Source organism: Squalius cephalus (assembly GCF_949319135.1).
Source record: "Squalius cephalus genome assembly, chromosome: 11".
Taxonomy (NCBI): Eukaryota; Metazoa; Chordata; class Actinopteri; order Cypriniformes; family Leuciscidae; genus Squalius; species Squalius cephalus.
The window spans coordinates 19903217-19927155 of NC_137132.1; the positions used below are offsets into that span (position 1 = coordinate 19903217).

The window sequence follows — 23939 nt, forward strand, 5'->3', positions numbered from 1 at the left end:
TTCATGTTCCCCGGTGTTTCGGTGTCCCTGGTATCGTTGACGAAAAAATTCAGTAGATGACCGACCGATTCGCGGTTTATCCGCATCTCTAGTGTGTGTGTGTGTGTGTGTGTGTGTGTGAGTGAGTTGGCTCGGCCCTCCCATATTACAACTCACTCACACACACACACACACACACACACACTAATTGGTTGACATCGCGTGTATGATTGACAGGAACAGAATGTGAGGCTGATCAGACAGTCGAAACGAATATGTGTGCTCCTTTAGGCCTAATTATGACCGCCGCTAGCGTAGCTAGCGAAAGCGGTCATATAGGGATTGTCAAAGTTTTCTTTTTTCTTGTTTCGGTGTCCCTGGTATCGTTGACGAAAAATTCAGTAGATGACGAAAAAAGAAAAAAAAAAAACTTTGACAATCCCTATATGACCGCTTTCGCTAGCTACGCTAGCGGCGGTCATAATTAGGCCTAAAGGAGCACACATATTCGTTTCGACTGTCTGATCAGCCTCACATTCTGTTCCTGTCAATCATACACGCGATGTCAACCAATTAGTGTGTGTGTGTGTGTGTGTGTGAGTGAGTTGTAATATGGGAGGGCCGAGCCAACTCACTCACACACACACACACACACTAGAGATGCGGATAAACCGCGAATCGGTCGGATGACGTGACGAACAATAATATTTTAATAAAATTTGGGAGGGTGGCGGTTGACACCAATCAAATGAAAAAAGTTTGCCACTAAGCAAACCTGCAAGCCATGATCCCAACTGTCAGTACTATTGGAGGACACCGCCCATTAATTAGATGTGCAAGGCAAGCAAACAAGTTTTCGGATTGTTATGGACAATTAAAAATGTGAATATTCACGTTGCACTAGCGGTGGACTTTTAGCGAGTTAAAACATTTATTTTTTAAAGAGCCGTTAAATTGTGAGTCAAAAGAGCCGGCTCTTTTCAGTGAGCTGAGTCAAAGGAGCCGGCTCACGAAAAAGAGCCGAAATGCAGCTAGTTATTAGGTGGCCATGTGTTTCACTTTCCCTCAAATAATATTTTGTTTTAATATCGCGGCGACGTACAGTATGTGTGCTTACTGGGAACATCATAAAGACACCTGGACTCGGTCGAGACCAAAAGCCATATTTGGCAAGACCAGTGGCCGAGACCGAGACAAGTCCGAGTCCGAATACCATCGAGTCCGAGACAAGTCCGAGACCATAGAAAAACGGTCTCGAGTCCAAGACCGGACTCGAGTAGGCATAGTAGCCCTATTGTAGGCTACTATTAAAGTTTAAAAAAATGAAAATTCTGTCATTATTAACTCACCCTTGTGTTGTTTTAGACCAGTCTGAGTTTCCTTGTTCTGTTAAACGCAAATGAAGATATTTTGAAGAATGTTTGTAGCCTTTCATAGTATTCCCTCCCGAATATGGGTTTGGTTACCCATATTCTTTAAAATATCTTCTTTTGTGTTCAACAGAGCAAGAAACTCATTCAGGTCTAAAACAACACGAGGGTGATGTAGACAGAATTTTCATTTTTGGGTGCAAAAAACATTAAAAAGAAAAGTCTGAGAAGGACATATAGCCTACACTACTAAAACATTTTTTATTAAGAAAAACAGTTTTAAGTAGCCTACTTTTGAAAGTTCCGCAGTTTTAACCATGAATTTGAGAAGTGGCTTACCTTTTAACATACTCAAAAATGCCAGAAACGTCAAGGAACACCTGTAAGCTCTTTTCATCATTTACAATTTTTCCATACTATTTGACGACTGTCCTCGCAGTTCGGATTATTCTTCCGTCACGTCTCCGCAGTATAGGCTTCCTACAACGACAACAGTTAGCCTACTTTCTAAACTCTTTCTAGCTCCGTAAACAGTAGCCTAACACCCACTCTCTTTATTCACTTCAGGGAAATGTACTCTTTCAGTTTAATTACGCTTGGCAGCTTCAGCCGAATTGTTAATGTGCACTTTAAGGAAGGAAAGGCAAGTTTGCCACACGCTAGAGGGAAACCTAGATCATATCCTTCCTGTTGGAGCAGGTTGACATCCCATTATAACTGGACTGAAACTAGGAGACGGATGATGGAATCTAGACAGACTAACATTGCTACTCTGTGAATCCTTCCTTGCAATAGCCTATGTGTGTCTGTCCAGCTGTGGTATTAAAGGCAAATTTTGCACTGGGCAGGAAATTAAACTACAGATAAGGAAGGGTTTCCTTCAGTTCCTTCACTTAAAATGCTGTCGATATTTTCTTTTCTTTGTGTTGTTGCTGTTTAGAGTTTCTTCCCATAATGCAAACAACAATAATAATTTGCTTAGCATTTTGTCATTTTCTAGTAAAAATATCCAAACATCCTTAAAATAAGATATCTTTATGCGAGAAGAAAAACTACATTAGATACAAAGAGTGAATAGAGAATATAATTTTCTTACACCACTGGGAAATTATTATACATTGTTAGATTTATGCTTAAACAAAAAAACGTGCCAATGATTTCCAGATACCTTACTGAAAAAAAGAAGGGAAAAAAATAGCCTATATATATATATATATATATATATATATATATATATGTGTGTGTGTGTGTGTGTGTGTGTGTGTGTGTGTGTGTGTGTGTGTGTGTGTGTGTGTGTGCTGCCAGATACTGTATATCACTTTGTCTCTGAAATTCCTTGAAGAACAATAGTTTGTTCTATTTTTTGCAGCCACATGGTGGTGCTCAAAGCTAAATAGTTTCACAGCAGTCAGCTGGGAAATCTGGATATTGCTGAGGCATAAAAGGGCATGTGCGGGCAATTACACAGCTGCTGCTGCTGGAGATAAAAGCTGAGCTTAAACACAACCTGCTGCTGCTCTGTTGCTTTAAGATGAACGACGTTCACAATGTCTTGATATACGGGTGATTCTTTAATTGGAGATACATCTGAAGTCCGAAGCCATTTATTTTTAACAGCTTTACCAAAATTTTACTCCAAAAACACATTTTAATTTTTTTTAATTCTTTTTAAGAGTCACAAAATGTTAGAGTGTAAAACTAGAAAATATTTTATTTTAAAAGCTATTTCATGATGCTGAAAGTCATGATATCATACTGTCCTTAGTGGGTGGTACTTTTTTCAAACAAGGGTAAAATATGCATTAAACATGTTTAAAATTACAAATTTCAGGTTGGGGTTTTAATTATTTTGTTTATAAATTATTATTGGTGACAGTTTCCAAATTATGTAAAATTAATTAGTTTAAAAGTAACTTTTATTGTTGAAAAATACCAATCCATAAATCCTGTGTCAATTCTGTTACTACATGTTATTGTCTCTTTAAATTATGCTTATCTGTCGCATCAGTATCCTAAGCAATGCAAGATGATGTAACTTCCCTTTTGGTATTAAACTCTGAAGAACTAGGAGGTATGTGTTTTGTTCTCTCTGAAGCCATGTAATCTTACAGGCACTTGCACCAAGAGTTCTTATATAACATGTCAAAACTGTTTCAACAATCTCATAGGGAAAGCAAAGTACAAAGATATTAACAAAAGGAGGTATTAAAAGTTTTTAAAATCATCTTTAGTATCAGGCCATGTGCTCTTAGCCTTTATGCTAGCATGTGGTGTTATTAGTTAAAAATGCTAAAAATGTCAACTCTGTTACTGTCAATTCTGTTACCAAGGTACGGTAACAGAATTGACCAATGTCCATGCCTTGGTTTTCACACTGCCCCTGCCTTGGTTACAATCACACAATGATGCAAACACACACAAAAATGCATAATGTGTGTTTATTGCCACACACACACACACACACACACACACACACACACACACACACACACACAGTTCCCTGCTGTTCCTCTCACATTGAATGGAAAGCAGAGAGTTGGACAAGAGAGAGCTGTTGGAGAAGAGAGAGCTGTTGGAGAAGAGAGCCGTTGGAGAAGAGAGAGCCGTTGGAGAAGAGAGAGCTGTTGGAGAAGAGAGAGCTGTTGGAGAAGAGAGCCGTTGGAGAAGAGAGAGCCCGTTGGAGAAGAGAGCCGTTGGAGAAGAGAGAGCTGTTGGAGAAGAGAGCCGTTGGAGAAGAGAGCCGTTGGAGAAGAGAGAGCTGTTGGAGAAGAGAGAGCTGTTGGAGAAGAGAGCCGTTGGAGAAGAGAGAGCCCGTTGGAGAAGAGAGCCGTTGGAGAAGAGAAAGCTGTTGGAGAAGAGAGCCGTTGGAGAAGAGAGAGCCGTTGGAGAAGAGAGAGCCCGTTGGAGAAGAGAGAGCCGTTGGAGAAGAGAGAGCTGTTGGAGAAGAGAGAGCCGTTGGAGAAGAGAACCGTTGGAGAAGAGAGAGCCCGTTGGAGAAGAGAACCGTTGGAGAAGAGAGAGCCGTTGGAGAAGAGAGAACCGTTGGAGAAGAGAGAGCCGTTGGAGAAGAGAACCGTTGGAGAAGAGAGAGCCGTTGGAGAAGAGAGAACCGTTGGAGAAGAGAGAGCCCGTTGGAGAAGAGAACCGTTGGAGAAGAGAGAGCCGTTGGAGAAGAGAGAGCCGTTGGAGAAGAGAACCGTTGGAGAAGAGAGAGCCGTTGGAGAAGAGAGAACCGTTGGAGAAGAGAGAGCCCGTTGGAGAAGAGAGAACCGTTGGAGAAGAGAGAGCCGTTGGAGAAGAGAGAGCCGTTGGAGAAGAGAACCGTTGGAGAAGAGAGAGCCGTTGGAGAAGAGAGAGCCGTTGGAGAAGAGAGAACCGTTGGAGAAGAGAGAGCCGTTGGAGAAGAGAACCGTTGGAGAAGAGAGAACCGTTGGAGAAGAGAGAGCCGTTGGAGAAGAGAGAACCGTTGGAGAAGAGAGAACCGTTGGAGAAGAGAGAGCCGTTGGAGAAGAGAGAACCGTTGGAGAAGAGAGAACCGTTGGAGAAGAGAGAGCCGTTGGAGAAGAGAGAGCCGTTGGAGAAGAGAGAGCCCGTTGGAGAAGAGAACCGTTGGAGAAGAGAGAGCCCGTTGGAGAAGAGAGAGCCCGTTGGAGAAGAGAGCCGTTGGAGAAGAGAGAGCCGTTGGAGAAGAGAACCGTTGGAGAAGAGAGAGCCCGTTGGAGAAGAGAACCGTTGGAGAAGAGAGAGCCGTTGGAGAAGAGAACCGTTGGAGAAGAGAGAGCTGTTGAAGAGAGAACCGTTGGAGAAGAGAGAGCCCGTTGGAGAAGAGAGCCGTTGGAGAAGAGAGAGCCGTTGGAGAAGAGAGAACCGTTGGAGAAGAGAGAGCCCGTTGGAGAAGAGAGCCGTTGGAGAAGAGAGAGCCGTTGGAGAAGAGAACCGTTGGAGAAGAGAGAGCCCGTTGGAGAAGAGAACCGTTGGAGAAGAGAGAGCCGTTGGAGAAGAGAACCGTTGGAGAAGAGAGAACCGTTGGAGAAGAGAGAGCCGTTGGAGAAGAGAGAACCGTTGGAGAAGAGAGAACCGTTGGAGAAGAGAGAGCCGTTGGAGAAGAGAGAACCGTTGGAGAAGAGAGAGCCGTTGGAGAAGAGAACCGTTGGAGAAGAGACAACCGTTGGAGAAGAGAGAGCCGTTGGAGAAGAGAGAACCGTTGGAGAAGAGAGAACCGTTGGAGAAGAGAGAGCCGTTGGAGAAGAGAGAACCGTTGGAGAAGAGAGAGCCGTTGGAGAAGAGAGAACCGTTGGAGAAGAGAGAGCCGTTGGAGAAGAGAGAACCGTTGGAGAAGAGAGAACCGTTGGAGAAGAGAGAGCCGTTGGAGAAGAGAGAACCGTTGGAGAAGAGAGAGCCGTTGGAGAAGAGAGAACCGTTGGAGAAGAGAGAGCCGTTGGAGAAGAGAGAGCCCGTTGGAGAAGAGAGAGCCGTTGGAGAAGAGAGAGCCCGTTGGAGAAGAGAGAGCCGTTGGAGAAGAGAGAGCCCGTTGGAGAAGAGAGAACCGTTGGAGAAGAGAGAACCGTTGGAGAAGAGAGAACCGTTGGAGAAGAGAGCCGTTGGAGAAGAGAGAGCCCGTTGGAGAAGAGAGAGCCGTTGGAGAAGAGAGAGCCCGTTGGAGAAGAGAGAACCGTTGGAGAAGAGAGAGCCGTTGGAGAAGAGAGAGCCCGTTGGAGAAGAGAACCGTTGGAGAAGAGAGAGCCGTTGGAGAAGAGAGAGCCCGTTGGAGAAGAGAACCGTTGGAGAAGAGAGAGCCCGTTGGAGAAGAGAACCGTTGGAGAAGAGAGAGCCGTTGGAGAAGAGAGAACCGTTGGAGAAGAGAACCGTTGGAGAAGAGAGAGCCCGTTGGAGAAGAGAGAGCCGTTGGAGAAGAGAGAGCCCGTTGGAGAAGAGAGCCGTTGGAGAAGAGAGAGCCGTTGGAGAAGAGAGAGCCCGTTGGAGAAGAGAACCGTTGGAGAAGAGAGAGCCGTTGGAGAAGAGAGAACCGTTGGAGAAGAGAGAGCCGTTGGAGAAGAGAGAGCCGTTGGAGAAGAGAGAGCCGTTGGAGAAGAGAGAGCCGTTGGAGAAGAGAGAGCCGTTGGAGAAGAGAGAGCCCGTTGGAGAAGAGAACCGTTGGAGAAGAGAACCGTTGGAGAAGAGAGCCGTTGGAGAAGAGAGAGCCGTTGGAGAAGAGAGAGCCCGTTGGAGAAGAGAGAGCCGTTGGAGAAGAGAGCCGTTGGAGAAGAGAGAGCCGTTGGAGAAGAGAGCCGTTGGAGAAGAGAGAGCCGTTGGAGAAGAGAGAGCCCGTTGGAGAAGAGAACCGTTGGAGAAGAGAGAGCCGTTGGAGAAGAGAGAACCGTTGGAGAAGAGAGAGCCGTTGGAGAAGAGAGCCGTTGGAGAAGAGAGAGCCGTTGGAGAAGAGAACCGTTGGAGAAGAGAGAGCCCGTTGGAGAAGAGAACCGTTGGAGAAGAGAGAGCCGTTGGAGAAGAGAGAGCCCGTTGGAGAAGAGAGAACCGTTGGAGAAGAGAGAACCGTTGGAGAAGAGAGAGCCGTTGGAGAAGAGAGAACCGTTGGAGAAGAGAGAGCCGTTGGAGAAGAGAGAACCGTTGGAGAAGAGAGAGCCGTTGGAGAAGAGAGAGCCCGTTGGAGAAGAGAACCGTTGGAGAAGAGAGAGCCGTTGGAGAAGAGAGAGCCCGTTGGAGAAGAGAACCGTTGGAGAAGAGAGAGCCGTTGGAGAAGAGAGAACCGTTGGAGAAGAGAGAGCCCGTTGGAGAAGAGAGCCGTTGGAGAAGAGAGAGCCGTTGGAGAAGAGAACCGTTGGAGAAGAGAGAGCCCGTTGGAGAAGAGAACCGTTGGAGAAGAGAGAGCCGTTGGAGAAGAGAGAGCCCGTTGGAGAAGAGAGAACCGTTGGAGAAGAGAGAACCGTTGGAGAAGAGAGAGCCGTTGGAGAAGAGAGAACCGTTGGAGAAGAGAGAGCCGTTGGAGAAGAGAGAACCGTTGGAGAAGAGAGAGCCGTTGGAGAAGAGAGAGCCCGTTGGAGAAGAGAACCGTTGGAGAAGAGAGAGCCGTTGGAGAAGAGAGAGCCCGTTGGAGAAGAGAACCGTTGGAGAAGAGAGAGCCCGTTGGAGAAGAGAACCGTTGGAGAAGAGAGAGCCGTTGGAGAAGAGAGAACCGTTGGAGAAGAGAACCGTTGGAGAAGAGAGAGCCCGTTGGAGAAGAGAGCCGTTGGAGAAGAGAGAGCCGTTGGAGAAGAGAGAGCCCGTTGGAGAAGAGAACCGTTGGAGAAGAGAGAGCCGTTGGAGAAGAGAGAACCGTTGGAGAAGAGAGAGCCGTTGGAGAAGAGAGAGCCGTTGGAGAAGAGAGAGCCGTTGGAGAAGAGAGAGCCGTTGGAGAAGAGAGAGCCGTTGGAGAAGAGAGAGCCCGTTGGAGAAGAGAACCGTTGGAGAAGAGAGCCGTTGGAGAAGAGAGAGCCGTTGGAGAAGAGAGAGCCCGTTGGAGAAGAGAGAGCCGTTGGAGAAGAGAGCCGTTGGAGAAGAGAGAGCCGTTGGAGAAGAGAGCCGTTGGAGAAGAGAGAGCCGTTGGAGAAGAGAGAGCCCGTTGGAGAAGAGAACCGTTGGAGAAGAGAGAGCCGTTGGAGAAGAGAGAACCGTTGGAGAAGAGAGAGCCGTTGGAGAAGAGAGAGCCGTTGGAGAAGAGAGAGCCGTTGGAGAAGAGAACCGTTGGAGAAGAGAGAGCCGTTGGAGAAGAGAGAGCCGTTGGAGAAGAGAGAGCCGTTGGAGAAGAGAGAGCCGTTGGAGAAGAGAGAGCCGTTGGAGAAGAGAGAGCCGTTGGAGAAGAGAGAGCCGTTGGAGAAGAGAACCGTTGGAGAAGAGAGAGCCGTTGGAGAAGAGAGAGCCGTTGGAGAAGAGAACCGTTGGAGAAGAGAACCGTTGGAGAAGAGAACCGTTGGAGAAGAGAACCGTTGGAGAAGAGAGAACCGTTGGAGAAGAGAGAGCCGTTGGAGAAGAGAACCGTTGGAGAAGAGAGCCGTTGGAGAAGAGAGAGCCGTTGGAGAAGAGAACCGTTGGAGAAGAGAACCGTTGGAGAAGAGAGAGCCGTTGGAGAAGAGAACCGTTGGAGAAGAGAGAGCCGTTGGAGAAGAGAGAGCCGTTGGAGAAGAGAACCGTTGGAGAAGAGAACCGTTGGAGAAGAGAGAACCGTTGGAGAAGAGAACCGTTGGAGAAGAGAACCGTTGGAGAAGAGAACCGTTGGAGAAGAGAACCGTTGGAGAAGAGAACCGTTGGAGAAGAGAGAACCGTTGGAGAAGAGAACCGTTGGAGAAGAGAACCGTTGGAGAAGAGAACCGTTGGAGAAGAGAACCGTTGGAGAAGAGAACCGTTGGAGAAGAGAACCGTTGGAGAAGAGAACCGTTGGAGAAGAGAGAGCCGTTGGAGAAGAGAACCGTTGGAGAAGAGAGCCGTTGGAGAAGAGAGCCGTTGGAGAAGAGAACCGTTGGAGAAGAGAACCGTTGGAGAAGAGAGCCGTTGGAGAAGAGAACCGTTGGAGAAGAGAACCGTTGGAGAAGAGAACCGTTGGAGAAGAGAACCGTTGGAGAAGAGAACCGTTGGAGAAGAGAACCGTTGGAGAAGAGAGAGCCGTTGGAGAAGAGAACCGTTGGAGAAGAGAGCCGTTGGAGAAGAGAACCGTTGGAGAAGAGAGAGCTGTTGGAGAAGAGAGCCGTTGGAGAAGAGAACCGTTGGAGAAGAGAGAGCCGTTGGAGAAGAGAGAGCCGTTGGAGAAGAGAACCGTTGGAGAAGAGAGCCGTTGGAGAAGAGAGCCGTTGGAGAAGAGAACCGTTGGAGAAGAGAGAGCCGTTGGAGAAGAGAGCCGTTGGAGAAGAGAACCGTTGGAGAAGAGAGAGCCGTTGGAGAAGAGAGAACCGTTGGAGAAGAGAGAGCCGTTGGAGAAGAGAGAACCGTTGGAGAAGAGAGAGCCGTTGGAGAAGAGAACCGTTGGAGAAGAGAGCCGTTGGAGAAGAGAGCCGTTGGAGAAGAGAACCGTTGGAGAAGAGAACCGTTGGAGAAGAGAACCGTTGGAGAAGAGAACCGTTGGAGAAGAGAGAACCGTTGGAGAAGAGAACCGTTGGAGAAGAGAACCGTTGGAGAAGAGAGAGCCGTTGGAGAAGAGAACCGTTGGAGAAGAGAGCCGTTGGAGAAGAGAGCCGTTGGAGAAGAGAACCGTTGGAGAAGAGAACCGTTGGAGAAGAGAACCGTTGGAGAAGAGAGAGCCGTTGGAGAAGAGAACCGTTGGAGAAGAGAACCGTTGGAGAAGAGAACCGTTGGAGAAGAGAGAACCGTTGGAGAAGAGAGAACCGTTGGAGAAGAGAACCGTTGGAGAAGAGAGAGCCGTTGGAGAAGAGAACCGTTGGAGAAGAGAGAGCCCGTTGGAGAAGAAAACCGTTGGAGAAGAGAGAACCGTTGGAGAAGAGAGAACCGTTGGAGAAGAGAACCGTTGGAGAAGAGAACCGTTGGAGAAGAGAACCGTTGGAGAAGAGAACCGTTGGAGAAGAGAGAACCGTTGGAGAAGAGAGAACCGTTGGAGAAGAGAACCGTTGGAGAAGAGAGAGCCGTTGGAGAAGAGAACCGTTGGAGAAGAGAGAACCGTTGGAGAAGAGAACCGTTGGAGAAGAGAGAACCGTTGGAGAAGAGAGAACCGTTGGAGAAGAGAGAGCCGTTGGAGAAGAGAACCGTTGGAGAAGAGAGAGCCGTTGGAGAAGAGAACCGTTGGAGAAGAGAACCGTTGGAGAAGAGAGCCGTTGGAGAAGAGAACCGTTGGAGAAGAGAACCGTTGGAGAAGAGAGAACCGTTGGAGAAGAGAGAACCGTTGGAGAAGAGAGAGCTGTTGAAGAGAGAGATGAAGACCAACAGACAGACATACACTGGGAGAGCCAGGATGTGGTTGGACAATGGTGTGTCCTCACATATGACCATGATATCTATCCTGGTACCATCCTGGAGGTCATTGAGACTCATGTGAGGGTTCCACCCGCGACCAAGGTTGCGTCACGGCATGTAGAGATCCAGAGGGATATCTGGTCGAGTATTTCTCAATAACTCAGCCGTTATTTTCTTGTTATAGTGGAGCGGCTAAGTGATATAATCGTTCAGTTTATGATACAAGCGTGAAAATTGGCATGAGCAGTCTCCATGGGTCACTTGACAAGAAAATTGTCCGAGCCACTTGAAATTTCAAGATTTTTCATTTTTCAAGATGGCCGACACCTTAGTGGAGCAGTTAAGTGATATAGTGGTTAATTTGGTGATACAAGCATGAAAATTGGCATGAGCAGTCTCTGATGGTCACTAGACAATAAGCCACCCACAGCTACTTGAAATTTCAAGATGGCGGCCATTTTTCAAGACGGCCGACACCTTAGTGGAGCAGTTAAGTGATATAGTGGTTTATTTGGTGATACAAGCATGAAAATTGGCATGAGCAGTCTCTGATGGTCACTAGACAATAAGCCACCCACAGCTACTTGAAATTTCAAGATGGCGGCCATTTTTCAAGACGGCCGACACCTTAGTGGAGCAGTTAAGTGATATAGTGGTTTATTTGGTGATACAAACATGAAAATTGGCATGAGCAGTCTCTGATGGTCACTAGACAATAAGCCACCTACAGCTACTTGAAATTTCAAGATGGTGGCCATTTTTCAAGATGGCCACCACCTTAGTGGAGCAATTAGGCTCATGGCAATTTTCATGCTTGTATCACCAACTAAATGATTTCTTAATCCTAATTGCTCAACTAAGGTGGTGGCCATCTTGAAAAATGGCCGCCATCTTGAAATTTTAAAGTAGCTGTAGGTGGCTTATTGTCAAGTGACCCACAGAGACTGCTCATGCCAATTTCCATGCTTGTATCACCAAATAAATCACTATATCACTTAACTGCTCCACTAAGGTGTAGGCCATCTTGAAATTTCAAGTGGCTCGGACAATTTTCTTGTCAAGTGACCCATGGAGACTGCTCATGCCAATTTTCACGCTTGTATCATAAACTGAACGATTCTGCCAAACATAAGCACTTAGCCGCTCCACTATTATAGGCATGTTCTGGTTGGTTTGGGTCAATTCTGTTACCCCCGTCAATTCTGTTACCCCCGTCAATTCTGTTGCCAGATGTGTCAATTCTGTTTTTAGTCTTTCATCTTGAATATTAATGAGATAATACATTGAAATATCAAACTACTTAATATTGTTATTTTTATATTGTGCAAGAGTAAGATATATGTTATAGTTTTATCTCTACCCTGTAATGTTCAAGTAATTTGATAAAAAAACAAGTGCACCCTTTGGATAATCCACTATTGCCTGGGGGTGAATCTAATTTTGAAGTTGTATAAATATAACATTTAATATCTGTTTTAAAGGCCTGAATAAAAGGACTACATGACAAATGAAACTAAAAAGATTTATAATTTTTTGATGTACTGTTACTTCTATATATTTGGTTGTTCGTCCGTAACAGAATTGACGAGAAAAACTATGAACAGGTGATATTTTGATAAAATAGAGAAAATAATAAACTATCTGTATTTGTATAGCACTGAATATATCAACTTTAAAGTGTTTTCAAGGTAATTCTTAAACAATGGTTCTGTATGACAACCTTTTTTTAAAAAAAAAATTGAAATGCAAAATGTATCTCCAATTATAGAATCACCCATACACTAGATTACACTGGATAAATTAGCTTGAAATCTGTATTGAAAAAGGGTCAAATTCATATGATAAAGACAAGCCTTGAAAGTTAAAGGTTTTTTTTGTTAAGAGGTAAAACTTAATTGCAATATGGAAAGATTCTTCAAATATGTATGTATTTATATACTTATTATTATTTTTGATATTTTTGATTTTTATTATATTATTATTTTAGTCCTCTGTATAGCGCATCACTTTTCACATACAGTAACCAAATTGATACACTTATAGATCTCATCAAGCCGAAAAACTTTCGCCCTCATAGTGAAAAACGCATGCTCTGGAATTAGGATCAGTTGTAAACTGTTTACCAGTCAGTTAAGCCAGAAAATGTATTAAAGGGGTGGTATAATGCCCTTTTCACTAGATGTAAAATAAGTATTCGATGTCCCCAGAGTGTGTATGTGAAGTTTTAGCTCAAAATACCCCACAGATATTTTTATATAGCATGTTAAAATTGTCACTTTTTGAGAGTGAGCAAAAACGTACCGTTTTGTGTCTGTTCCTTTAAATTCAAATGAGCTGCTGCTCCCGGCACAGGGGGCGGAGCTACAACTGCTTGTGTCCTTTTACCTCACACACACATTCAAAATTTCAAAAACGTTTAGCCTTTTATGTTCAAACCGGAGTCAGACAATGATGGAGAGACTCAAGAAGAAGTGACAACATGTAGAAGCAACTGGAAATTTCTGAATGGTTAGTTGATGAATTTATGTAGCTTGTGTGGAGTTATCTTCTAGTCATTGATTAGTCTTGATAATCTATAAATCAGGGTATTACTTGTAACCACTGACAACATAGTTTTATATAATTAGTTTAATAATAAGGTTAATAAAATATATATATAAAAAAACACATTTTTAAGATAAATAATATGGACTTATAAAATTTTGAGCTGCAAATGACAACTTCTCACTAATTTGAAAGTGACTTATGACATGATATTCATCCACAGGTTTAACAAGAGGGTTAGAGAATAATATGAGAATATACATTTTTGGGGTGAAATTATCCCTCTAAACAACAAATGCAGCATTTCAGCAAAGAGAATCTCCCTAAGGTTCCTTTGAGCTGTGCGATTGTTTCCTGCCGCGAGTAACTTGAGTCAGCGAACCTTAATGACAACCAGATGCAGTGTGGGTTAACAATCAGGATATGTCTGTTTTTCTTGGAATGCCCGCAGTACAACACCAACCCAAAGTTACACAATGTCTAACACAATCATTTAATCGTTTAGCTCATTCATATGCTCGTACGAGCTGCAGAAGAACTTTTGTAAACTTTGTTGCCGTCCCTTTTTACAGATCTGAAAGTGAACCTGATCTCCAATCCTCATTGTTATCAATCAAAACAGGAAACCTGGAATGACCACTCAGGAATGGGCAGGAATAAGCATGAGCTGACCAACCCACATGCTTTAAAGTAAAAGCAAACACTCACAGGTCTACGCTCAGGAGCAAACAATAGTGTACAATTGACTAAACCGACAATAAAGCACTAATTTCTTCCATATTTTCGATGTATACAGCGCCTTGCAGGACAAAGGAGTTAGCTAATGCTTAGAGCCATGTACAAATCATTTTTGTTCACACATGAAAAGACAGATTAGTGTCCTCTGAGTGGTACAGTCCCAAGAAAGAAAGATTTCTTGGCAAAACAGTTTGCTCCATGATCAGATTACATCCTCAGGCTTCATTGAATACAACAAGGCTCTTTTTTTCCCTTAGCTTGAGGCTCTCTGAGGTTTCTTGAACCCACATTGCAGAAGTAGGGAAAAAAATAAAATACAAGTGTAAGATGGTATTGCGCTAATGCATTACATGGAATGCAAACATCATTATGTGGTCAGCACCTCTGCAAGAGATTTTAGCTACAAAGGCCTGTTCTGACACAAAAAACTAACCCAGTTGAGCGTGACTTATGGACACAGAGCCTGATGTGTCTATTCTGGTGCACAATAAAGCTTTTCTTTTGCACGCAGTGTTACAGCGAGAAAGGCTCTATTGTGCTGGTTTTCTGATACTGTGAGACTTACGCTGGGTCTTTAACATTAGGCAGAAAGGGAATGAAGATGACTGTACTGCTTGTGATGTCAACAACAGCTTGAGAATGAAACCTCAGCACACTTTTAGAAAATATGTAGAGCAACTGGTACATGCTGTTATTGTGCAATCTAGAGAAGGTTTGTGATTTGCTTCTGTGTTTTTTTCGAACTAGATAGCCATGTTGCCATCCTGTCTTTGTTTATTCAAGGGAGCACATGAGAACTTTTAATTTGTTTGTACTGTGCACCCAACCCAATCTCATGGGAAACTAACTGTTTCGCGAGGTGGTAATTTTTTTATACAGTGTGAATCATGGGAAAACATACAATTTATAGAAAAAAATTAAGCTTCTCCCCTAACCCCACCCCTAAATATACCTGTCACAGGGGTGTAAACAGATTGTATGAAAACTTGCGAATGAGATACGAATCCACTCAAATTAGCCACCAATTTGCCAAAATGTAAAACAGACATACGAATTGCAATGAGACTGCATCATGTGGGATGTTTTATGAGCATGTATAGTGACGTTTTTCTGTGTAAGACTTTGTCATTTTTAATAAAAGTACAACTATGAAAAAGATTTCATATATTTTTTCTCATGCTATGAATCCGATTTGGAAAACAAGCATTTGCGTGGCACTTTGTAAGAATGCTTCTCCAATGAAAAATTCATGAGATTTTCATGGGCGAAATGTGACCATGGCTGCATTTATTTTCTAGGCTTCATTCCATTTATTGTTTGTGTTCTGGTTCCAGACATTGAAGCCTTTTAATCTGACTTAAAGTTGATTGTTTGTTCCATATCGATTCTCTTGTGCTTTGAGTTTGTGTTGGCAGTGGGCCATTGTCTTTTCTCTGCCAATTCAGCCTTGAATTAACTGGACATTGGGAATCTGGGGTCGAGAGGCTTTAACAAACTGGATTTTACATGGTTGGTGTTTACAAGTTAATTTTTTTTTTTTTTTTAAATGAACTCTCCATGCACCAGGGCTTTTTATGTCAACATTTGTCTTTTGCAAGTGGACTGTGGCTTTTGATTATGCCATCAAATTATTCACCTAAGGCCCATTGAATTTCTGTTCTTATCTAAAATGAGAGCAGGTGATATGAGGCTAATAGATTTACAATGGCTTTAAAAGCCGGATAGCACACAGAAATAGAAGGAGAAATAAAATAGTAAGTTCATAACCCTAACCCATTCAACGATGTACCATATACTGCTTACATCACCATATCTAGTACAACCTCTCACATAGTAAGGCAAGTTGAGGCTCATGAAAGACAAGGAAGATAAGCAGTGTCTGTACTAAATCAAATTTAGCAATTCATTGTGACATTTACAATGTTCTGTAAAAGAATGGTAAAGGTTAATGCTCATTTATTTTGATTTAGGTCACAATAGTGAAGTTGGCTTACCAGTGTCAACAAATGAAAAATCAACTACTACTACTACAATTTATATATAAAAAAAGGAGAATAAGTATTGAATATCTCTAGATAAACATTGAATACTATGTTAATTTAATAGAATGTTAATTTAAAAAATGTGTGCTATAGCAGAATGGAAAAGAAAACTTACTGTAGTGCTAGTATTTTCTTCAGGAAATGCAACTTTAAAGGTCTTTTAAAGGATTTATCCTCATAAAATGGTGTTATTGTGTTCTCCAAAGAGAAATCTCAGAAACATGTAGAGAATGTCATGATAACACTGACTTGACTGTTTGCTCTTGACTGTTGTTCCTCATTGGCCCACATTTATTTACATTACTTATTTATCCAGAGCATGGCAGAAAGTGCAAAGTGATGAAGTGAAAGTTTAGCCGTTAAGTAAACCTTTTCTTCCATTAAGCTTTTGTGTAGAAAAGAAGAGGGGGATGTGTCTCTGGCATTAGTCTCCTAGAATTTCAAAGAGCTGGATCTGGGCAACAATTCAGAGTAGCTAAGGGGATATATGAAGACTACAAACCTAAAGCATGACAGGCTAAAGTCATCTGGTCCAATTCAGCAATGGCGTCTTCTGTCCACCTAAAACTGCTGTCCATGGTTAGTCTGAGTGAATGGTTAATTATTGTATATATATATATATATAAAAGAAAAAGTGTGGGATAAAACACTGGGTGTTTCTTATAAACAAATCATTGCTGTCTGAGTGCGTCAGACTGAGGAGAACCACATTACTGAGGCCTGTATTATGACCAATGCACTACGTGACTCAGAAAGAGCCCTGGCTTAACTTTGGAAGTTTTTATACTGTTTGGGGAAGTGAGCATTAAATCACAAGATATTAGATTTCTAAAGTTGATTAACTTTTATTAGGAGTATAGTTTTGAACAAACATAAAACATACCTCAACTCACATGATGAGCCATCTTAAAACATCAAAAGTGCAAACTTTCAGAGCAACATCATGTAAACCTCAGGAATTCATTAACGTTACATTTCCCTCAAACGTCAGACTGAGTGATGTGTAGAAAATTTTGTAGTTTGTAAATTATATTTTAGGTTCAGTATTAGGAAAACATTTCACTGCTAAAATAATTTAAATTCTTAAATTGCACATATTGTATTTTATTCGTTGTGCTTCTATCGAAAAAGAAATGCCCCACTTTAAAACAAGTAAAAACATCTAAATGAACCAAATTTGCTTGCCCTCTGTGTTTAAGGTCCACTGAAAAATAATTCCAATACACCTTCTGAGAATTTTTGTATGCATTAGTGTAAACTGTACGGCATCTATGGTCATTTAAAGTGTATCATATATGGGGCATCAAAACATTAGAAATGTTTTGTTCCAGAATACTGTTAAATGAAGGACACTGTAAGGCACCATGACTTCTAAATTGACCTACTACACTGTTGTTTGAATACACAACTTATGACACTTTAAGACTGTTTGTGTTAAAAAGAAACTAAATAAACATCACATTAGAGCTGACATCACACTTCAAATCTCAGGTGACATTAAGTAGAAGAACAGAAATGTGATCAATAAAGTGCAAAGGCCATTGTTATGTACTGTCTCTGTGTTAAAATATGATGAACACCGCTAAGCGGACCTTAGCTGGCATAGTATGTGCAAATACGATGGAATCTTGAATTAGAAAATATAAAAGATCTTAAGAGATACTAATAAGGCACAGAGATGAGAAAACGAGTCTTTCCTGGCACTTCAGGCTCATAAGATCATTCCTGCATTGTCACAGGTGAGTATATCATTGGGTTTTGCCTGTCCAATCTGTCTGTGAAACTGTCCTTGCTTGTGTGTCTTCCAGCAATGCACGTTTGACCCTAGAGTTATACTCTTTATGCTTGGCATCTGGGTAAAGACGGTCCTTGATAATGGTGTGACAGCAGTATTGGACAAATGGAGCTCTTGTAAAGAGACGAGTCCGCTAAATACATCTGGGCTCAACGTCTTGAGCCGGCTGTTGTTTGATAAGTCTAAGACCTGCAGGTTCCTCAAACCCCTGAAAGCACCTGGTTGAATCAAGGTCAGGTCAGACAGGCCGCTGAGAGACAGGTGAACCAGTTCTGTCATCGAATCAAATGCGCCTGCGTCAATGCTGGAGATGAGGTTCCCGTCCAGATTGAGATACTGAAGTGGGATTCCGTTAAGCGTTGGGACCGTCTTCAATCTGTTCCCTGCAAGCATAAGACTCTTGATGTACAGTGGATGGCCAGGCGTCCTCCTGGTAATGGAGGTCAGAAGGTTTCGCGACAGGTCTACCATGATTGGTATATCCTGTGCCCTGGTGGTGAAGAGATCAAGGCTGAACTCTTTGAATTGGTTTTCACTCAGGTCCAGCTCAACGAGAGGGAGTCCAGTGAAGCAGCCATCGCCAAGACCCTCAAGAGCGTTGTTGCTCAAGTCCAACGTCTCCAGATAACGAAGTTTAGAGAACGCTTTGGGACTGACTTGTGCTATGACATTGCTGCTTAGGTCCAGACTGACCAAGGTGGTGTAACCCGGTCCAGAGAGCATCGAATCGCTGATGGATGTGATGGAGTTTAAGGACAGGTCGAGATGGGAGGTGTCCAGAGGGATGGGGACAGGAGCGTTCCCGGGGCCGATCCCGCTGCAGTCCACTTTGGTCAGGCTGAAACTGTCGAAGAGGCCGAAGCTCTCCACCTCACAACGGCACTGCGGATGGCAGTTCTTCACTGCTCCCATGACAGCCAGGCCAAGCACAGAGAAGAAGAGACACAGCAATGTGGCCATGGTGAGCTATAAACCAAAAAACACACATTAAAGGGTTTAATTTTAAAGCCATGAACGTCCCAAAACAGAACCAATCAAATCAAGCATCACCAAAAATCATTCTCAAGAAAATCGACTGAATGTAAAAAAAGGGTCTTGCATCATGGCATATGTTATCATCAAAACTGAACTAGAATCCACTTCACAGGGGCCTTTGAGAGGTTTGAAGAAATCAGAAGTCACTCATTAACGTGTTAATTCTGTAAACCGACGTAGCCAATCATTTACAGCTGTACGTACATGCTTGTCACTCTGGGTCTGTGTTTATTCATCCTTTCCATGAAAAACATATTCAAGCTTCTTCTCTTCTAGTGCAACTTGATGAGCCCTAATTTTCCTGCACCTTCTCAAAGGATTTGACCTAATTCTTATGATCAAAGAGCCTATTAAATTGGACTTTTTCAATTACAGTGACAACTTGTCATGATTACAAGGGTGCAAGGCTTTTCTCATGGAGAATTTAAGAGCTGTTAATACATCATTTAGTAAAAGAATATAAATGAAACTCAGACTTTGATGCTTTAATATATGCAAACCAGTATTATTAGCAATGATTAAGTCCAAATAATTATTGTATATCGCATATCTATGTTGCCAGGTTTACCTGTGAAATAAATGTAAAAAAATGGAAAGAACTCTAAATGTATGTCTAAATATCTAATGATAATTTACCGTCCTAATGTAATTCAGTTTGAATGTAAAATAAGAATATAAAAAAATATTAATGTTTATGAAAGTAGACTCTCATACTCACAGAAAAAAAAATGGCAATATGTTAAATATTATTACGATTCAAAATAACTGTTTTAAAATGTAATTTATTCCTGTGATGCAAAGCTGAATTTTCAGCATCATTACTCCATTCTTCAGTCACATGATCCTTCAGAAATCATTCTGAATTGCTGATTTGCTAATCAAGAAACATTGTTTATTATTATCAATGTTGAAAACGGTCTTAATATTTAAAGGTGCTGTATGTAACTTTTTCACTCATAATATGTTTGCATATATCGAGGAAACATGCTATGTTCACATACTCGTTTCTCTGAAAAACACTTCTACAGCCAGTTATTTTACTTTGAAATGTCTCCAGTAGAGTTTGAATAACTCCAGTAGACCTATATATACTGAATAATTTAAACTTAATTTAAACTGATTACTAAAGAAAGTGAAAAATAAGATTAAACCATCATTCTACACATAAATATCTGAATCTTGCTTACGTGTTTTCATGAAGTTCGCAGAAGACTCTCAAAAACTCTCAGACAGAAGGTCTATGTGTCTAAAAGGTGGAGATGTTCTCTATGACTCCAGCTAAAATCTATAAACGCTCTGCCACGCTCTACTTACGACTTTTGTTGCCTGATTACCCTACCATGTGCTCTTTGTTTAACTATTTGACATGAACTTAAACCCTGTTTCAACACTCTACAAAGTTACCGCTGAATCTGGGCATGGGTTAACCTGATTACAAACCAGGTCGAAAGAGACTTGAGAATGAAGCAGCAAAAATGAACAATAATTAGTCTGCAAGATTGTGTGTACTGCTATAGATAACGATTAACAGAACCAGCATGCTAGGTAAACAATTAGGCTACCTCTTATGTAATTGCATTGCATAATAGGTACAATGAAAACACTAAGTTACAGAGTACAGTGCACACTTACAACTATTTAATAAGTTATGACTGTTTTTTAATCTTTTTACTATAACAATTGCAGACATGCTATGAGAAAGCGGTACCAAAAAAGAAAAAAGTCTTTGCGACCATGTAACTGTAAACACTGTAAAGTGCTGCTTATATGAATCTGCTTAAAGGGTTGGTTCACCCTAAAATGAAAATTAAGTCATCATTTACTAACCTAATGCTGTATGCCATTCTTTCTTTTTCTAGCCACAAAAGGAGAATTAAAAAAAAAAAATCCCACTCATGCGTATCCATATAATGGCAGTGAATAGAGACCAGCATCAAGCTTTTAAAAAAAAGACACAAAAGTATCACAGAATGGTCCCATGTGACAAGTGCCATATATTCCAAGTGTTCTGGTGGTATACAAAAGGGTTTCAGCCTACAAACGTTTCGGTCACATGTGACCTTTTTCAGTGGTCAACTTGGCATTGAGAAAGCTCACATGAGACCGAAACGTTTGCCATTAAAGCGTGGTTTTATCTGAATTTTTTTTTGTCTTTTTCTTCATTGATCGAGTGTGGTTGCTATTTACTGCCATTATATGGATGAGTGTGAGTGAGATGAGATTTTTAAAAAGATTTCTCCTTTTGTGGTCCGAAAAAGAACGATTGGCAATGATGATAAAATTTTCATTTTATGGTGATCTATCCCTTTAAATGGGAGTATTTGTTAGGATAGACACAGACTTGTAACCTCAGCCATGTCTTTCCCTTTCACTCTGGTCAAGATCTGGTTAGGACATGAGATGAAAGCACTGAAAACCATTTTCAGCCACTTTATTTATTAATTTTGTATTTGGTAATGATTACATATATGTAAAACTGACTTTAGAACATTCAAAATGAATGTAATTTGGAGGCATGGAATTCTTCTGTCAGTGAAGAGGCACTGTGTTCCCGCCTGTGTTCCAGGGGTTATGAACTCTCCAGGTGTTGTACACTGTTAAGTCCCTCCTTAGAATGCCTGAAGTCTAAGTGGGATGTATTTTAAGAGCAATCACTGTCAGTGGTTAACAGCTACATATTTAAACCATTTATCTTTCTCCCCTTTTAGTGAGACTGTGAGGCTCACCCATTGAGTCTGCATGAAAACGGTCTAGAATCAAAACGCAGATCATTTTAAAGTGCGCCTTTTATCATTTTTTAGGGCGCTTTCACACTAGCACTTTTGGTGCGCACCCGGGTTCGAATGACGCCAGAGTTTGGTTCGTTAGATGATGTGAACGCTGTCTTCCGAACTCGGGTGCGCACCCGCGAACCGTACTCGAGTCCGATTAAAAAGGTGGTCTGGGGTACGGTTCATGTGAACTCGGGTACGGTACTGCTGATATGAACGCAATCGAACCAAACCGCGGAAGTGAACCGCTATTGAGGACGTATAATGTGTCTTCGGCGGACAGTCCGCTGTCTTTGAAACGTTTTCAGAATTTTTGCGGCAGACAGACGCAAGTGTGTTTCTGTATGTCTATGTTGAAAACAAAACCAAAGGTTAAAAAAAAAGAACAACAAATGTCAACCGAGCAAGTCTATCCATTTGGGCGCCTTTTCATTCGCGGTTACCAAGCAACACCATTACGCCAGCTGCAGCTTGATGACGCAAGCGTACCGCGGTTCGGATAGAAATAATATAATGTGAACACAGTCCATCGGGGGCAGAGGGGAGCAATCGAACTCGGGTTCGGAACAGGCAATCGAACCAAGTGTGAAAGCGCCCTTAAAGGTTCCTAGTTTTGATTTGAAGGTCTCCTACAACAGGTTTATAACCATCAAATCAAAATCAAAAACATCTGAGGATTCAGTCTCTCTAAATCCCGCCTTTCCGGGAGCTTGCTCTGCTCTGATTGGCCAGACTGCCTAGTCTATTGTGATTGGTCTACCGCTTACAAAAACGCCCATTCCCATGAGTGAACTTCCACTCCGGAGGCTTCCTTAAAGCTGAGAGATTGTTTACACTGTCAAGATAGTAACAATAATAGCGTCGATTTTACCAATCAATCCGAGCACGTTTGAGGGCGGGTCAAAGCGGACGTTGTTCTCGGGCAGCCAATGAAGACCATAGGCAGGCATTATGCAAATGTGTTACCTTGTTACATATGCAGGTCACAAAAGTGAGGCTGGAATTTAGGCGGTTAAGAGTCAATTCTTTCTTTTGGGAGAAAATAACTTTATTTGTCGTGCACTTCCGACTTTACAACTTTGCAGACCCTTTACATTCACAGACAGCTATATGAAAAGGTACGCGTAATAGGTACATGAAAGGAAATATTCGAAAAATCATAATAGGGGCACTTTAAACGTAATTTATCTTTCCTGGAGTTTACATAGCCAAAAGAAAACTACAGTACAAAAGAACTAAAGTTGGTTCTAAACCAATTTAATTAGCAGACAGCAGACATCCTAATCCAATAAAGCTGAAAGAATGCAGTACTTTAAGGGGGGTAAGATTTAATGGGAGATTAGTGTCTCAAACAGCTCAGTAATACAACTTTTGTATGCCAGGTACTTTTTGTGATGTCAACAGCAGCACGTAACCTTTGCATTAGAGACATGCATCAAAGTGTTCAACATTTTTATGGTTGTTGACTACAGTACAGTTGACATAATGCAGGTTGCCACCCATATCCTAGAAAGGTCATGCACACTGCACAGCATTAGGCCTATCTCATTTATATGCAATATAGGCTACTGTAGCACTCATAATCCCTAGAACAAGGATAATTTAAAACAATATCTAAATAGAATATGTGGATTTTTTGTACCATTATTAATGGGTTGCAATAATGAACAGGTAAGTTAAAGTTGGACTGCTGTTTTATTCAGGTCTACTGACAAATGGCACCATTTGGTAGTTCTCTAATGCTAATGCCACTTCCTTCAACAGGAAACAACATAATTACTCAGTTGTTTGTAGTAGCCATTCATTCAAGTGAGAAACAGAGCAATTTAAGCTCAATTGCAAATAAACTCGACATTTTTACATAAATGTTCGCCATCATCATCATTTATTAACCGTGAATATCATGTTTTATTGTTGTAGTTTGATCAATTTTTAGTTATTGTTGTATAAAAAGTATAAAACAATATTTATTTTTTAAAAATCTTCCGTTAAAAACAATATTGGTTAATTTCTAATAAAACACAGCCTTCTGTTAATTTAACGGATTGGGTTTGATTCAAAGTCTAGTGACTGCCTACCTTGACAGCATTTTGGGTAACGTTAACGTATAGGCTAATATGCTGTCTAGGAAGCCAGCTCACAAAGTTTTGAGACGCAGCCAAAATCTCTGCTTTGATGGTTGGACTCACATCTGTGCTCAGTTAAAAATACAAACTTTCTAACAGCTTGACGATGCTCAACAAAAGTGTGCTTGTCACGATACCAGAATGCACAAATATAGGCTATCTAGGCTTTTTCATTGTCCACGTCTTTACTCTTCATCACGCGAACTATCGGAGATTAAGGAATCCGCGTACATTTCGAGTTTGATATGTAAAAAGGACCGTATAAACACGCTTGTGAGACACAGGAGAAAACTTTTTTCTTTTTCGTAAAACTTACCATGTGCCGCGAGACTCGTCTGTCGGAGAGCTTTTACTTTTCCAGGCCAACATCGGAAAATACTTTAGTTTTAGTCATTGTCATATCCAGAGCTTTTTGTAGAGTGGCAAATGAACACGCCTGCGGTATTGTCTGGGTTGTGACTTTGTCGATCTTTCTGCTATAGAGTACAGACTCGCCTCAGAAGATGAAGCAATAAAAAACCACCGCAAGCAGAGTCTCGTCTAGAGTTTCACTCACTGATGATGATAATCCGCGCCCACCAACG

The 23939-nt window shown here is 42.0% G+C and overlaps 2 protein-coding genes across 6 annotated transcripts in view; both read right to left on the reverse strand.

Moving 5' to 3' along the window:
• LOC307166984 (uncharacterized protein) overlaps positions 1–15883 on the reverse strand; it is a 42929-nt gene extending 27046 nt beyond the window's left edge. The window contains exons 1-2 of one of the 5 annotated variants that reach the window (XM_079885831.1): positions 15744–15883; positions 1689–1829 (exon numbers count right to left, since the gene is read on the reverse strand). In XM_079885831.1, the coding sequence (XP_079741957.1) occupies positions 1689–1749 (61 nt within the window). In that variant the 5' untranslated portion in view covers positions 1750–1829; positions 15744–15883. Of the gene's footprint in view, positions 1–1284; positions 2191–15743 lie in introns of those variants that run through there. The other 4 variants (XM_079885830.1, XM_079885832.1, XM_079885833.1 and 1 more) reach the window with 4 other exon arrangements.
• A 573-nt stretch (positions 15884–16456) lies between these two features.
• tsku (tsukushi small leucine rich proteoglycan homolog) lies at positions 16457–23867 on the reverse strand. Its single transcript, XM_079885405.1, is given in 3 exon segments — positions 16457–18389; positions 23672–23683; positions 23686–23867. Coding segments are annotated over 3 exon segments (1101 nt in total). The 5' UTR covers positions 23725–23867; the 3' UTR covers positions 16457–17339.
• Positions 23868–23939: the final 72 nt, after the last annotated feature.